Below are 16,656 nucleotides of genomic sequence, written 5' to 3' on the forward strand. Positions count from 1 at the left end.
AAAAAATGTGAGAGATGCTGCCTGTTGAATGAAATCATCTCTCATTTTGTCTTTGTGTTTCTAGCAACCACACCCTGGTTTGAAGCCTACAGGGAGAACTTCCTGCAGTCAATGCCTGCTTCCGACCATGAGTTCCTCAATCACTACCTCGCCTGTATCCTTCTGACGTAAATCTGGCTGACACTGTTCATGACAAGTCAACATGTTCATTTTTGTAAAAAAACAAAAAAACAAAATCCAGTTAGGTGAAGCAGTGTCCTAGCTCAGTAGGTGCATTTGAGGGGGGTCCTTTAATAGCCAGTGTGAAGACGAGGAATGATTACAGCGAGGAAAACCTCTTTCAGTGTTCATATGGGCACCTGACTGTTGTTTTAATACACACTTAAAAATTGTGAACCTGTCTTTTAAGGAGAGTGGGTTTTCCCCTAAAGTTTATTCAAAAAACTTCACTTACAAAATGCCACGCTGGTCAGTGTATTCAATGTCATTTCATGTGGTATTCTGATTGGTTGATTTGTAGATGTGAGTTGCAGCAGCAGTCACATTCTGAGAGTTTGGAATAAAATTTCTGACACTATCAGGATTTTGCCTCAGGCTGTCTTTGGTTGTCAAAGCTCCACCTAGGTCGTTGGTGCACGTGTGTGACAGTGCAATCAAGGACTACCAATTTGGATTGATCACCAAAGATTTTACCATGTTTATCTCACAATTCCCAACTTTTGTCTGTGTAAAGGGGCCTTATGTTGGCCACAAATACAGATCTAGAGTTTATGTTATCAAAAATAATCAAAATTTTTTGATTATTTGATTTGTCAGAAAAATTAGATTATAAGACAGAAATTATCTTTTAATTTGTTCAGCCCTACCATGAAGTTTTACTGTACATGAAAAGCTGTTTCTGCTACAAATACTGTCATTTTACAACATGATGGCTTAATGTCTACATGTAGATTTAAAGGCAAATAACAACTATACTTACATAATGTTATGTATTTCCTGTTAATTTAGGACATACCATTATTAGTTATTATTATTAGTCTTCCAGTTACATAGACCCTCCTGATTTAGAGCATCTGCTCTCCTCTCATGAGTCTACATGGTTTATAGTTGTTTCCTTGACATCCTGGTCCTGACAGGCCTGCTGGTGGTGTCCTCCACTGAGGCAGTCCCTGTGGAGCAGTTCCTCAAGCTTTCCCAGGAGCAGCACCGGATTCAGCACAGTGGAGAATACACTAACCCCAAGTGGTTTATCCCTAACACACTCAAGTACTACGTCTTACTGCATGACATGAGTGACGGGGATGAACAGAGGTATTGGCTGAAGCTTTAATATGTAGATGTTTACAGTGTTTCCCACAGAATCAGATTCTATTTGTGTTGCTAGCTGACTGGGGGGGGTGGCCAAAGTGGGGGCACTGACTTATACAGGGGTGGGGGGAAGTACGAGCACGAACACACACTCACCCACATCTGAATAGCATTAATTTACCATTTTTGTCTCCACTACTCATACCTATTTTAATTATTAACATTGCAGTGTCTTACATTCCTGTGTTTAAAGTTTAAAGGTTAAATAGACCTACCAATCACAACTCAACAAAGGGGCACCATACAAATGTAATATAAAGCTTCTATACTTCATTCCTTAAAGAAATTGTACCTCCAAAGGTAGGATACATACAAAAAAAGTATAAAGTGCAAAGAAAATTAAAATAAATATGCCTGTGTGGGCAAATTATTTATTTGACAAAATTTTGCAAAACTTAAAATGTGCCACATTGTAGTTGGTTAGAAGAACAGACACTCTAGTAATCTTACCAACAGAGAGACCTGAACTCACACTAGCTTACTTGACAAAAAAAGATACACCCGTCCTCACATTTCACCTGCTGTACATCCCTCCAGTCTCAAGCTGGCTTTCAACCTCTGATTGACTAGCACTGACTGCTGGCTGCTCTGTCCGACTTTACTGTTTTGGATTTCTTTCTTTTGTTGAAGAAATCCTGAATGTTCTGATTTATTTTCATGCTGTAATAGTAGCATGACGCATATATCTTGCACAATACATTCAATTTTGTATGCATGAATGAATGCAACATGCAAGACTTACTCAAGCCTACAAAGTACACAAGAGGGATGGACATAGCTAGTGTTAGCATCATTGACAATAACCAAACTATGACAACAGGTTTACTAGCAAGCTGAGATGATGAGGAACCTGCACCACATTATCATGAAAATCAAAAAAGATGGGGGAACCTTTTTAGCTTACTAAGCTAAAACTTTTTTAACCATTGGCACAGCATGTGTATCAAAAATTCTACTCATATCTTTCAGAGCGACAAGTAGCGAGACAAGACCAGTGTAACACATGTAGCCTGGAAACCCTGGAGACTTCTGAAAGTGTGGTTGACTGCTCCACTTCAAATCAAAACAAGATCTTGTTTGTGTTATTCTTTAGGTTTTTGACAGGCTAGACATTACTCTGGCACATTACTGCCTCTCAGGTTTAAGACTGAATTGCACCTATAAATGAAAGTTTGGTTTACTCGTTCAATGGCTCATACAAAGTCCCACCTCTGACTGGGCCAATTGTAGTTTAGGATAATGGGGTGGCACCTGGGGTGAACAATCAGATTCCAGGGTTGGCCTGTGCCACCTCAGGCCACTCCCTGGACTGCCCCTGCTGTTTGGGAGTCTTTCAGAGAGAGAGAGAGGGAACGAGCGCGAGAGCGAGGTGTGCAGTTCTAAGAATTGAAAATCAGTTTGTGGCAAGCCGCCACAAATGAATGTATGGGAAGCACTGTATGTAGATTTCTGCATTTCTGCCAGTTTGTTCTGTAGTAGGCAACTGTTCAAGATACCATTACACCATCTAAAGTTTAGTAACATGAGAATTATTTTCTTAGCATCATTGTGGGTACAAAGGGGTGACAATACTGAAATATCCCATATTGTATAGTTTAGCCTGATGAAGAGCTTTGAATGACTAGATGACTAGTTTTTTGGATTTGTATCCTTGTTGGCTGCATCTTTATTTACATCAATGATTAGAGAAAATCATCAGTGTTGAAGATGTTCCAATAATATATAACCACTGCAGAGTGAACATGTTTTTTTTAAAAACTGTGAATGAATTTGGAAAACAATTGGTCATGCTGTTGTGTTTAAGAGGTTTAGCAGAGTCTTTGAATTAACTGCTTCGTGTTTGATCAGTTTTCCTCCTTCTTCTCCAGGGCAGATACTGTGTATGAGGATATGAAACAAAGGTATGGTCCTCAGGGCTGCTATCTGTTGAAAATGAACTCTCGTACCTTCTCAGCTGAAGAAGATGAGCAGATTCCAGACCCCTGGAGTCAGTACCTGCACAGAAATAACCTGCATAACCAGGTAAGCATTGTAGCTTCCTCCACATGCAGTAACTGACCACGGTCCAGCGCCATCAGCTGTTCCAACAATAAACTTCAACTTTGGAAAAAAAATGAAAAGCAAAACAAAACACACCGTTTACACCTGGTATTAACATGCGCCTAGGTGATCCATTCACAAGTGGACAGCTTTAAATACGTCTTTTCACACCTGGTATTAACATGTATCTCCACATGCGTCTTGACTGACCACTTGTGATCGGATCTAACTTCCCTGCTCTATATGCAAATAAACACGTACATCATTTCCATTTCCAAAGACTAAATTTGTTCACTTTTAACCAGCGGGAGGACCGGGGGTCTGTGTACCCTCTGTCCAAAGCTGTGTTGAACTTGTTTGATAACAGGATAAACAAATATACAATGCATTGTGTGCCCCCTCACGAAAATCAAATGTCTGTCCTATTGATTTGCTCTAGCGCCGCATCAGAACACACACACACACACACACACACATATATATATATATAAATTCCAACTTTTTCCTGTGAAGTGGCGTACATCTCTTTCAAGCCCTGTACCATGCGTACACAATAGTTACAAAGGAGGCCAAGGCGCAAGTATCATTAGTCTATAATGTATAATATAGTCTATAATGTTATTACTCATGAATGTGCCTTGTGTTAACATGGTTACCCCTATTGCAGGATATGCTTGATGATCTGGCTCCAACTCTTAAAAGTTCTGTTGTTGAGAACGATGTCAGTGCAGCTGAGCTGGACTGCCACCACTTAACAAAAAAAGGTCAGTCAATTCAAAAGCTCCCTTATATACTAACTTTTGTTTCCTCTTCTTCCTAGACAGCCAATAGCTATCTTCCTGAATATGGAATTATTGCCATGATAATCAGAAACTGAATGCCAAATTTTGAAATGTAATCACTACTGAATACTTCATGTTGAAATTTAAGTACCACTTAATTTATTATTATTTATTATTATTTAACAGCTCTCTGAATTTATGTGGTTAAGGTCTCAAGTCACTTTCAAGTTGAGCAATTTCAAAAACTTAATTTCTAGTATATATTTATATTTAAGTTCAGATTTAGATTCAGAAAAATTAAAAAGAATATTAAAAAGCTGTATTCAAGTGGCTCTGTGGTGTTCTGTCTGGTATTGGTCCCGCGTTAATGTTTGTAATATCTTTGGAAATTTTAAGTCTGGACTTATTTTCATCTGAGTTGTAGTCAGTTTTTGCAGCTGGGCACTGCTCTGTTATCAGAATCTCACTTTTGTGGTCTGGTGCAATCTTGCAGCATGCTCCTCTCTCCCTAGCTAATCTATTCTGAGGAATACATTCTTTCTGGTGATTACTGATTACAAAAAGTACAAAGAATCAGAATTGGCTTTATTCACCTAGTATGTCTAGGCATACAAGGAATTTGACTCCAGTTTGTAGTAGCTCTCAATGTTCTCACAGCAAAGTTTAAGGCTGTGACACATTACCTTTTCAGTGTTAGACTGTATTCAGACCAGATCAGGCATTGCAGTGCACTGCTGCAGGGTTACGCGGAGGTGTGTGGGGGTATGGGGGTGTGGGTGTTTGTGCTCTAGAATGTTACCGCTGTGAAACAATCAGAAAATAACGTTTTATTGATCTTATTCACTGGCTTTCTCGCTACTACCGCTTCAGCCACAGTAACATTCAGTTGCATTTCTCCAAAAGTTGACTCTGGCTCAACTTTCTGGCTGCAGTCCGGTGTGGTGCCGCTGCGGCTGAAATGCCCGCAGCTAAAATGCACTACCCCCATTCTAATGAATGGAGGACTGGATTTTTCGCAGCAACACCTGATTTAGTCTGAATACGGCCTTACTCTCCTTTGGTAGTGTCTGATCATCACATAATAGAACAACTGGCTAGAACTGGTAATATTAGAGAGACCACTAGATGGAAAAACACTAGGAATAAACGTGCACACTGAGACAGGTAAATGACAGTGAAAGCTGGTGTAGTTGTCATCATTAAAAATGCAGTAAACAGCATTTCAATCTATTGACATAAATAGCGGTGGGAAAATGCTTTTCTGTAGCTTGCGTTATATAGATAGAAATAAAATAGTACAGGCAAATAGATAAACTGGATAAACTGATATATGAAAATTAAACAGCGGGAATGGTTGTTTGTCTCTTTTAATTCAATTCAATTCAATTTTATTTATATAGCGCCAAATCACAACAAAAGTCATCTCAGGGCACTTTTCACATGGAGCAGGTCTAGACCATACTCTTTAATTTACAGAAGGACAGGAGAAGGATGTCAACATGTCAGTATGGCCCAAGGGGTTTCCTGCGGATGAGAAAGCACAAAGAACTTCGGGGAAGAAGTCAGTCAAGTTAGTAATATGCATTAATGATAAAAGAATGCATACAGATGGAGAGGAGGAGGAGGAGGAGAGAGGAGCTCAGTGCATCAATGAAAGTCCCCTGGCAGTCTAGCCCTATAGCAGCATAACTAAGGGCTGGTCCAAGGCGAGCTTGGTCAGCCCTAACTATAATCATTATCAAAAAGGAAAGTTTTAAGCCTACTCTTAAACGAAGAGAGGGTGTCTGCTCCCCGGACTGAATCTGGAAGACGGTTCCACAAGAGAGGAGCCAGATAGCAGATAGATAACCACCAGTAAGCCTGCATTTTGGGTGCGTAGTGCTCTAGTGTGGAAATAGGGTACTATGAGCTCTTTAAGATATAATGGTGCCTAACCATTAAGGGCTTTGTATGTGAGGAGAAGGATTTTAAATTCAATTCTTGATTTTACTGGGAGCCAATGCAGCAAAGCTAAGATGGGGGAAATGTGATCTCTTTTTTTCTAGTTTTAGTCAGTACACGTGCAGCTGCATTCAGGACCAGCTGGAGAGTCTTTAGAGACTTGTTAGGGCAGCCTGATAACAATGAGTTGCAACAATCCAGCCTAGAAGTAACAAATGCATGGACTATTTTTTCCGCATCTTGTTGAGACAGGATGTGCCTTATTTTTGCAATATTACGTAAGTGAAAAAAGGCAGTCCTTGAAATTTGATTTATGTGGGAGTTAAAGGACATATCCTGGTCAAAAATAACTCCCAGATTCCTTACAGTGGTGCTGGAGGCCAGGGTAATGCCATCTAGATTAGCTAAATCATTAGATAATGTGTTTCTAAGGTGTGTAGGGACAAGCACTATAACTTCAGTTTTGTCTGAGTTTAGTAGCAGAAAATTGCAGGTCGTCCAGGTCTTTATTTCCTTAAGGCATGCTTGGAGTCTAGTTAGCTGATTGGTTTCATCAGGCTTCAATGATAAATTTGGGTGTCATCTGCATAGCAATGAAAATGTATAGAGTGTTTCTGAATAATATTACCTAACGGTAGCATATACAAAGTGAATAGTATTGGTCCAAGAATACTATTATACCTTGTGGAACTCCGTGTCTAACTTTTGCTTTCATAGAGGATTCATTATTAACATGTACAAACTGAAATAGATCTGATAAATAGGACCACCACGGTAGTGGTGCATAGAAAAAAGCACAATGATGGAGCATTGTGAGCCGTCACTCCTCGTCTGTCCCAGGCAGTGAGTGACATTGATAACAGGTTTCAGCTTGTCACAGATTTTTGGAGCCTCCTTTCCTAAGATGTTGGTAACCATCTGTTGGATGTCCTCACCGTTCTCTTCCTTCAGGCCGGTTAACTTGAGTGACCACCTCCGGATATATCTTTGAATATAGGCCGTTGTCTTCAAGTTTTTGTTCTCAGCTTCTTCTTGTTCTCAGGTCATTATCAACTGTCTCTTTCAGATGAGACTACCAGACGACTGATATATTGATCAGCTGATATTGGCCTATCACAGATATATCGGTATTGGCGTATATGTTGTCTGGTATGTGCCAATATTTGTTTTTATTTAGGCAGCATTAATACAAGTTCAATATGTACATACATCTTTTTTTGTTTTTTTTTATTTATAGTAGTTTATAATTATTAAATTTACAGTAACATTTACTGTTCCTGTGCACTGATAATAGACTTTATTCTTAGACGAGAAGTGTTCTTGCGGTGCTTATTTTATTGAGGATACTTTGGGGACTGACTTGTGTGGTCTTGAGATTTCTAATACATGGCTGGCTCATCCAAATAATGCCTATTTGGAAATTTGCTCCAATGTTTTCGGAGATGCAAGGACTTGCTCGCAGGGTGAGACCACACGCGAGCCCTGTGAAGACGGAGTTGACAAGCAGGATGGTTGGGATAGCAGGTCTGTTGGGGCTACCTCTTTGCCTAGCTTGAACTCCTCGCATTTGCCTCGCTTCCAACCCCTCTGACAGCGCTTGTGATGTCTCTTCCGTAGCGCCTTCATCTGAACACTTGCATTGTTACAAGTGTTTGTTCTACCAGTGTCAAGTAATCTGACTGACGGTTGTCATCTGCTTTCCTGACCTGACCTGATCACATGAATGAATTTTGGTAACCATATAGGCCAGAGGTGGGATGGATAAAATTCAGACTTGATTGCTTTTCCGTGGTGTCCCCTCTTTTCAGATCTGAATTTTATGACATTTAGTATCTGAATTTGACAAAGCATATTTGAGCAACATATTTGACTTTTTGACTTGACTTGGATTTTTAGATCTGAATTGAACTTCCTGCAATAGAGAAATTTGAGTATAGCCACTGAATATTAGGCATGTGAGTTTTCTATCTGAATTTGAGAACCCTAAAATAAATATATTCTAGACATAAAGTTTTTTTCAAATTGCGGAACTTTAACTATTTAATGATTTAAAAAAAGTGAGAAGAAGAAGTGAAATTCAGAACACATCAATTCAGAAATTTGGTTTTCAGTTGCTAATATTTCAGTGCAATAAATTCAGTGGTACTTAAATTTCAACACTCAGTAGTGATTCAGAAATTTGGTTTTCAGTTGCTAATATAATTTAAATTATTATGGCAATGATTTGCTTCCATATCTGAACTAACTGAATTTTTAGGAGGTTTTTTAGGCAGGCTTTTATGCTCTATTCACACACAACAAATACAAGCAATAAAGAAGAATCAGGGGCACTCTGTGACTTGAGTATAGTTAAAAAGCCTTAAATATTTCTTGGCTGAAACCAGTGCTAACAACACCAACACCCCGACAAGGCTTTTAGCTGAATCATGTTGGTGTCAGCAATGAAATACTAAATGCTTTTTGATTTAACCTGATTGGTCAGGTAAAGATAGGTCCATCTTGTGTCTGACCCGATGGCTCCAAAACTGCGTGCTCCTTGTCAACATATGATAATAGGGTAATCTCACCAGGAAACACTGAGTGAATGTTTTATGTTAAATCATCTGATTCATCTGCACAGGGTTGTTTAGTTGTTGTGACAAATCAAAGCTCTAATTATGTAAGTTAAGAACAAAGGTCACTATGTTGTGTGTTAGCTTAGTTCTATCTAACACAGGCTCAGCCCTCTACTGGACTCCATGGGTAACAGCTCTCCTCCAATCATACGCACATATTTGCCCACTGAAATTTGCATGTTTGTAGCTGGCCAATGAGGATGTGCCTACCAAATACTTGCATCCCACACAGTATATAAGGGAGCATCCAGCTGCCTCTCCCATCCTTTTCCCTTCAGCAATGGCGAAGTTTGCCCACTGATCCTGCCCACTGGTTGGACCACTTAAGGTGCTTCAACTTGACCCTAACCCTAACCCAATGTGATGAGAGTGAGCCAGATTTCAACATCATCGACTTCAGCAGATGTGTGGATATGGCGCTCCAGCCGCAGCACAGCCAAGGCATGAGGGTCTTCTTTCATCTGAATGACTTCATTGTCATGGCCCACCCAGCATCAGTAGCATGTACATGTTGACTGGGTTGGGTTGGGTTGGGCCTCCTACTTCTCTGCAGAAGTGGTATAGATTATAAAGAATTAGGAGGGCTGCGGTGACTAACCTATAGCGGGTCGAGATCAGTGAGGCTAGGTCTGATGACATGTCGCGGCAGGGCGTACATTCATCGGGCTCCACCTACTGCACCAATAGAGTCCAGTAGAGGGCATAGCCTGTGTGAGATAGAATGAAGATAACAATGTTGTAACCTTAGTTCTGTTAGCACAGGTGGCACTTACTACCTATGCACCCTGCAGCTCCTTCACCATCCACTGAAGTGGTTGTTGGATATATACTGTATATACCATATATACTGTGTGGGACACACATATTTGGTAGACACGTCCTGATTGGCCGGCTACGCACATGCAAATTTCAGTGGGCGAACATGGGTTTATGATTGAAAGAGAGCTGTTACCCATAGAGTTTAGTAGAGGGTGCCATCTGTGCCTATAGAACTACCGTTAACCTTTGTAACCTTTGTGTAACATTTTTTTTTGACACTGCTTCCTATCAGATGGAGTGTTCAACAGCCTGGAAAGCCATCCTCTCCAGCTGGACTCGGTGAGCAGCTCAGGGAGCCTGCACTCCCTCAGTGCTGTCAACACTGACCCGAAGAAAGGTGCAAGGGATCCAGAGAGCTTGGTGGGGGTAGCAGGGAGCCATGGGGCATGTCTGACACTGAATGATCATGACCACATCAGACAATTCATCCAAGAATTCACCTTCAGAGGCCTGCTGCCACACATAGAGAAGAACATCAGACAACTCAATGACCAGGTACAACAATGCATATGCACGCAGATACAGACATATTATTACATCACGTGTAATATTTATCACAGAAGTGCAGGTCACCGATGGTATTTTAAGAGAATATACATTTCTGATGTATGAATGACATGATGAACGGCTCCATAATCTGAAGAAAAGTTTCTTTACTGGACGAAAAAATAACAAAACATGTTATGAACTCATTGTCCAAGCACAGAAGGTGCTGGAAATCATCTTCTGCTTCAAATTATCTTGATTATATAGAGACTTCTAAAGCAGTCAAGCTTGGTATTAAGGTTCTTAGCCTCAATACGGTTAAACTGACTTTGAATGTGATGAATGGGCATTGTGACTGAGTCATCAAAACTGAGGAGTTATCTTCTCTCCAAACTTAAACAATTAATTCAATTCCAGTTTTTCCAGAAACATTTCAGTTATTACCAAAATTGATCCACAGACATAGAACAACAACAGAATAAATCTTGCGTACATAAATGGCATAAGGACCTCTTGAATATTGGATCCAGCTACAACTTACTTGTATTATGTACACAACTGACTGAATATTAGATCAAACTTCCGTAAATTACACATTACATACACTTAACACTTTTTACATTTTCTGTAACTTTTGTTTGTTTCTTTGTCTGTATGTTAGTAGGATATCTTTAAAAAATGACTTGAGAGATTTCAATGAAATTTAGTGGAAAGGAATAAGTTAATTGTTGGTTTGGATTGGAAACAGTAGTGCCACCATGTTGGTCTGAGGTTCAGTAACCATGAGGAGCTGACTGTAATCAGTGACTTATGACAGCAACACCAGCTTCTTCCCAGTCAGCTAAACTGGACTGGTGCTATTTAGTCTGACACCTCTCCAACATTCTCCCAGCACCCAACACATGATCTGCCTCTGTCCACAGCTGGTCTCCAGAAAAGGTCTGAGTCGGTCTCTTTTCACTGCGACCAAGAAGTGGTTTGGTGGAGGGAAAGTTCCAGAGAAGAGCATCAGTGAGCCAAAGAGCACATGTGGTCTTCTGTAAGCCCCTGGCACCACAGCCTCATCAAACTTCATATACTCACTCTCATGTGGATCAGATTCTACATTTAGTTGTGTTTATTATCCTTGAACTTCAACAGGGACTCCAGCAGGGCTCCCATGCATTAACACCATGCTATATACATTGCTGATTTGACTTTCTTTTCTATGATGTCAGCTATCCCCCAGAAGCACCTGAACTGCAAATCAGGAAGATGGCCGACCTGTGCTTCCTGGTCCAGCACTACGAGCTGGCCTACAGCTGTTACCACACTGCCAAGAAAGACTTTCTGTCAGACCAGGCAATGCTGTATGCTGCAGGGGCACTGGTGAGAACACACATACTCACACATCTGTCTATCTGTCCTTATGAGGATCATGTGTTAACTCACAGTTATACAATAAAGCCAATTTCACTTTTTACCAATAGTAATTTTTTCTTGATGGTGCTAAACATCCAGTTTGAAAATAAACAAATGTTATATAATGATACGATGATAAAAGGCCATGATGTGACTGCACCCCCTAATACTTTACCATTGACCTTATACATTTAGAACATGTATCTTTTAACAGAATGTCAGCTAAGTGCAGAGTGGAACCCTGCTAGACATGAAGCCCTGCTCTCCTCACCAGCAGCTTTTTATCTGGTGCAGCTACTGATTTTTTTTTTTTTTTTTTTTTTTGCCACATGGTTTATCATCACTTTTTGATGTGACTTTTGTTCTTACTGAACTTGAAATGTAGCAAAGTACAATACTTAACAAAAAAATCCTCCAGTAAAGGTAAAATTACTGATTTAAAAAAAACAACAAAAAAAAACAATTACATGAAGCATGACTTTTTTATAGTAACAAGAGTAAGTGTATTTAATTGCCTCCACCCCTGGTAATATATTTGCTATCATTAGTAATCAATAAACTACTTGTCACACCAGACCTAGTAAGGCTGTAGCAAAACCCTCGAGTCAAATGAACTGAGCAGTGCCTCTTTTCTTGATTATTCCATATATCCTCATGTTCCATCTCTTCATCCTGCTATCTTCTGTAGGAAATGGCTGCCGTGTCAGCCTTTCTGCAGGCTGGAGCTCCGAGACCGTATCCAGCACACTACATGGATACTGCAATACAGACATACAGAGATGTCTGCAAGTATGACCTAATTACATAATCTTGTTCTGTCTTCTGTGTCGATTTGAAGGGGACAAATCCTTTTCGTGATTTTCTGTTGTTTTATACTGTTATGATGTTGGATGTCAGATGGTAAACATGGTCAAAGTTCCATAACTTGAGGTGAACGTATGTAGAAATGCTCCCTGCATGTCAAAAGACAGGGTTTCAACATGATCTGAACGTTTCGTTTGTAATGTTACCTCTACTTCCTCTTCATGATGACGTCAGATTGTTCAAGCATGCCCATGAATGGCTGTCTGTTCTATAGCCTTTGTTGCTTAGGTTGTTGCTAAAATTGTTCCACTGGTTGTTCACATTGTCCACCCATGTGTTTGGGATTGGATTCGGGCTCCTGGATGTATGGATGTATCTGAGAAGTTTCTATTTTGAGTAAAAAAACGAGAAAAAGAAGTGACATTCTACTACTCCAGCTTGTTTACATAGCCTCTGGAACCGACTAAAGATAGCTGAGATGCAGCTTCCAGAGTCTAACTAACCAGAATAGAGTAGGCTCATTGGGAGGGGGGCCTTAAATAGGAGACAGGAGCTAAAATGACCTATACTGAAGGTCTGTGTAAAGAGTCAGTTTAAGATAAATAAGGAGTTTTTTGAGCTGTAACTAATGCACATATATTCCAGTAAGCCCCAGAATATAAATATAGACCTGGAAATATGCAGAATATGTCCCCTTTAAAGTCTGTTCTTAGGCAACAGGCTATTGTGCTATTGCAACACTTGGAACCATCAGATGCTTTTATTAAAAGTAATACTTACACAAAAGAGAATGTTCCTTTGTGCACCCAAATGAAGGTTTTAACTGCTTAATATGTTTATTATCCAGGGACATTTTTGAAGCTTTTTGTGTTTCTGTTGACAGCAGTGTTATTCCTCGTTCACAAAGGTAGTCTGGTGGTAACCAGAGTATTCAGTGCTGCTCCCACTGTGAGCCAAGGCCCTCTCACTATTCAGACAATTTTATTGTCAAGTACAGTTACAGTTATTCTCTGGGGGTTGGGTTCATAACTTTATGAAGAATTTTTAAACTATTGAAAGACCTGGTTCAGAGATGGCCACTGGTGTCCTTATTCCATACAAGGCTCTGTCTGATATTTCTGACTCAATCACATCAGTCATTTATGAACTGCATTTTGTACAGTATTACTGTATGGTCCTTCACCTGACACCATTTTACCTCGGGGTCCCCATCAGGGCCCAGCTTAAAACAACATTGCTCCCAATACTCATGAAGCTCACAAACCCCTCCTCACCATGAGGTTGCATTTTGAGGACACACAAAATTGTAACATGCATGACAAAGTTTGAATGATTGGAAGTACGTAATGTTGAATTGGCTTGAAACACATATTTTATGACAACTGTGTCAAATAGGCTGCCAGAGTAATTAGCGGATAAGAATGTTCCCCTTTGATCCATTATGTCACATTTTTTCTCCTGACAGCACCTCCTCTCTCTGCCCTCTACAGGAACATGGTGCTAGCTGAGCGCTGCGCTTTACTCAGTGCTGAGATACTCAAGAGTCAAGGCAAATACTCAGAGGCTGCAACTCTCCTCATTAAGATGACCAGTGAGGTGAGAAAACCCACATCATTTTCAATCCTGTTCTACCTCTGTGTGCACTGCACACTTGACTTCACTTCATGAAAATGGGGACGTGGAAACACCATACTACAGTAGATCTCATATACACAGATAAAACTGGGATAAATTGTGTTTACTGATGGAATTTTACCAATAAATTGTTTTTTTTTCACTATGTAGTCCATTATGTAGTATTCTAGGGTTGTCCAAATGTTTAGTGAGAATTATCCAACAAGCCATGTAAAAAGTTGTGCACAATCAATGGTCACCACCCAAAAGATAAATACCATCATGCATTGCAAGACAGATAAGGTAAATGTAACTTCCAGATGAGAATAATGAACTGAGTATGGTGGAACCAGGCCTGAGTGTCTCCATAAACTGTTTTCCATTTTTATATGGATGGATTAATTCACTGAAGTAAAAATGCAGTGGATTAATTTTGCTTGGACCTTTAATTTACTTTTTTGCCCAGGACTCTGACCTGCGCAGTGCTCTACTGTTGGAACAGGCCGCCCACTGCTTCATTAATATGCGTAATCCCATGCTGCGCAAGTTTGCCTTCCATATGATCCTGGCTGGTCATCGTTTCAGCAAAGCAGGACAGGTGAGCCTTTTAACTTCGCCGATCTATGGGTATATAGGTTATAATAAAACTTTTCTTGTCCTCACACTCGTCTTGTACTCCACTTCTCATTTTATGCTTCTTGTTGGCTGCCTTATGTATGTCACAACTTATGTATTCTCTTTTTTCTCCTGTCCCTCACCTCTCCATGTAGAAGAGGCATGCACTGCGCTGTTACTGCCAAGCCATGCAGGTGTACAAGGGGAGGGGCTGGTCTTTGGCAGAAGACCATATCAACTTCACAATCGGCCGTCAGTCCTTCACACTTCACCAGCCAGAGAACGCTGTAACAGCTTTCAGACAGATCCTGACCAATGACAGCAGGCAAACAGCCACACAGCAGGGGGCCTTTCTCAGAGAGTATCTCTATGTTTACAAGGTGACTACAGTTTGTAATCATGTCTGGATAGAGACTATACATTTTGCAGCAGAGACGATACAAGGGGTCATTGTTGGCACAAGTCATCATTTCATAAAAATTACATTATAATTTTTCATCAAATCTTGAAAGACTTGATTGGGACATCTTAACCTCTACTCTGGTTAAATAGTTGTTTTAAATACAGCAGTGCTCAATGACATGTAAAGCACTGCTTGACAGCTGTGTTGTAAAATTACTGAATACACCTCATAGATTATCCCTTACAGTGTTAGTGAGTTGTGCACTTACTGTGTTGTGTGTGTGTTTTCCAGAGTGTGACAGGGGGAAATGAAGTCAGCCTCCCCCAGCTGCCTCTGCCCTGCATCCACAGCTCAGCCACAAGAGTCTACTTTGGACATGAACGCCGTCTAGCAGAGGGTAGCACACTGACTAGTAATCTGTTATCTCCTCAAGCTTGACAAAATCTAAAAAAAGATGTGTTTAGTCCTTATCACACTTGACCATTTGCTTTGGGTACATGCTCAAAGTTTTTCATGCATCACACATCACAGACACACAGTTAAGGGCTTGTTTATGCTGGTGTGTTGTTCGACCACATTGGAAATCAAAAGTGCTTATAGTTGCTCTGAATGGCTAATGGCTAAGGCGGAATAAGAAGTTGAGCATGATAGAGAAGGCAATGTCATATTGTTTAAATATGGGCATGACAACACACATTTTCTCTCACAGAAGGCATTCATAGTGTTTCACTCAGTTGTTCACATCAAGTGACAGGAATTTAATAAGAGCTAGAGAGAGAAGTTCATCATGAAGTGGGTGTGAATGTCGGCTCATTTCAGAAAGTTCTGACGGAGTATAATGGCCCCTTAAGCAGTTGTATGCTAGCCACAAATCAAAATTTCAAAAATATGCACTATAGAGCATTATATTAACTACAGAGGTGCCTTTGAGCAAAGGTTTTACTTTTAACTCAGGGTTGCGAGGTGTGAATGTATAAAGGTGACAGAGGAAACACCGTCATTATATTGAACAACTAATCATCAATTTTTGATTCTAATTTTCTGATGTGTGCAGGTATAAAGCAGGCAGCCACCCATGTGTCCCTGGACCAAGAGTATGACCTGGATTTGGCAGCCATGTGGTGCAATCTAGAGGAGCAGCTTGTGGCCGCTGTCAACCGGGGGGTCATCCCAGGAAACTTCCAGCCTACTCAGTGCTGCCTGAACAACCAGACAGACAATCTGCACCACCCACTGGCTGTGGTGGAGGGTAAGAAGTCCTTAACAGACACAGTGGAACTATATTTAAATTGATATCTAGACTATTAAGTAGTACTAGTCTACATCTAGATACCAGGTATTTAGGTGTTCTGACATATCAGTATATCAGACAGTTTTCTGTTCCCATAGTATAAAGAATAATATAATCCATCCCATCACTAGCTGATCAAATTGGACAGAATTGTACCTGCCCAGTATACAGCCGTCTTTCTGCCTCTGTCATTGCAGAACCAATCATAGTGGAGGTGACATTCAGGAACCCTCTTAAGGTTTCTCTGGCACTGTCCAACCTCTCATTACTCTGGAGGTTCACTGCCGATGGTGTGTCTCCATCTCAGGAGAAGATGACAGAAGAGTTGTCAGGAGAGGCCATCACCAATGAAAAGGATACCCTGGCTCTAGGGGTGGGCAATCTGGGCAAATGTCCTTTTAGAAATTGTGATATTTTTTTTTACTGCTGTTTGATTGATAGATGCAATAAAAAACAAAACAAAGATTTTCAATATCT

General features: G+C 40.4%; 1 protein-coding gene across 2 annotated transcripts in view; it reads left to right on the top strand.

Moving 5' to 3' along the window:
• trappc8 (trafficking protein particle complex subunit 8) overlaps positions 1–16,656 on the top strand; it is an 84,725-nt gene that overhangs the window by 20,167 nt on the left and 47,902 nt on the right. For both annotated transcript variants that reach the window (XM_067598073.1, XM_067598074.1), the window contains 14 exons: positions 65–154; positions 1,137–1,311; positions 3,237–3,390; positions 4,076–4,172; positions 9,798–10,060; positions 10,975–11,090; positions 11,269–11,419; positions 12,141–12,241; positions 13,747–13,852; positions 14,337–14,468; positions 14,641–14,865; positions 15,180–15,285; positions 15,943–16,137; positions 16,377–16,552. In XM_067598073.1, the coding sequence (XP_067454174.1) occupies positions 65–154; positions 1,137–1,311; positions 3,237–3,390; positions 4,076–4,172; positions 9,798–10,060; positions 10,975–11,090; positions 11,269–11,419; positions 12,141–12,241; positions 13,747–13,852; positions 14,337–14,468; positions 14,641–14,865; positions 15,180–15,285; positions 15,943–16,137; positions 16,377–16,552 (2,087 nt within the window). The remainder of the gene's footprint in view (positions 1–64; positions 155–1,136; positions 1,312–3,236; positions 3,391–4,075; positions 4,173–9,797; positions 10,061–10,974; positions 11,091–11,268; positions 11,420–12,140; positions 12,242–13,746; positions 13,853–14,336; positions 14,469–14,640; positions 14,866–15,179; positions 15,286–15,942; positions 16,138–16,376; positions 16,553–16,656) is intronic.

The sequence above is a fragment of the Thunnus thynnus genome, chromosome 8 (assembly GCF_963924715.1).
Source record: "Thunnus thynnus chromosome 8, fThuThy2.1, whole genome shotgun sequence".
NCBI lineage: Eukaryota > Metazoa > Chordata > Actinopteri > Scombriformes > Scombridae > Thunnus > Thunnus thynnus.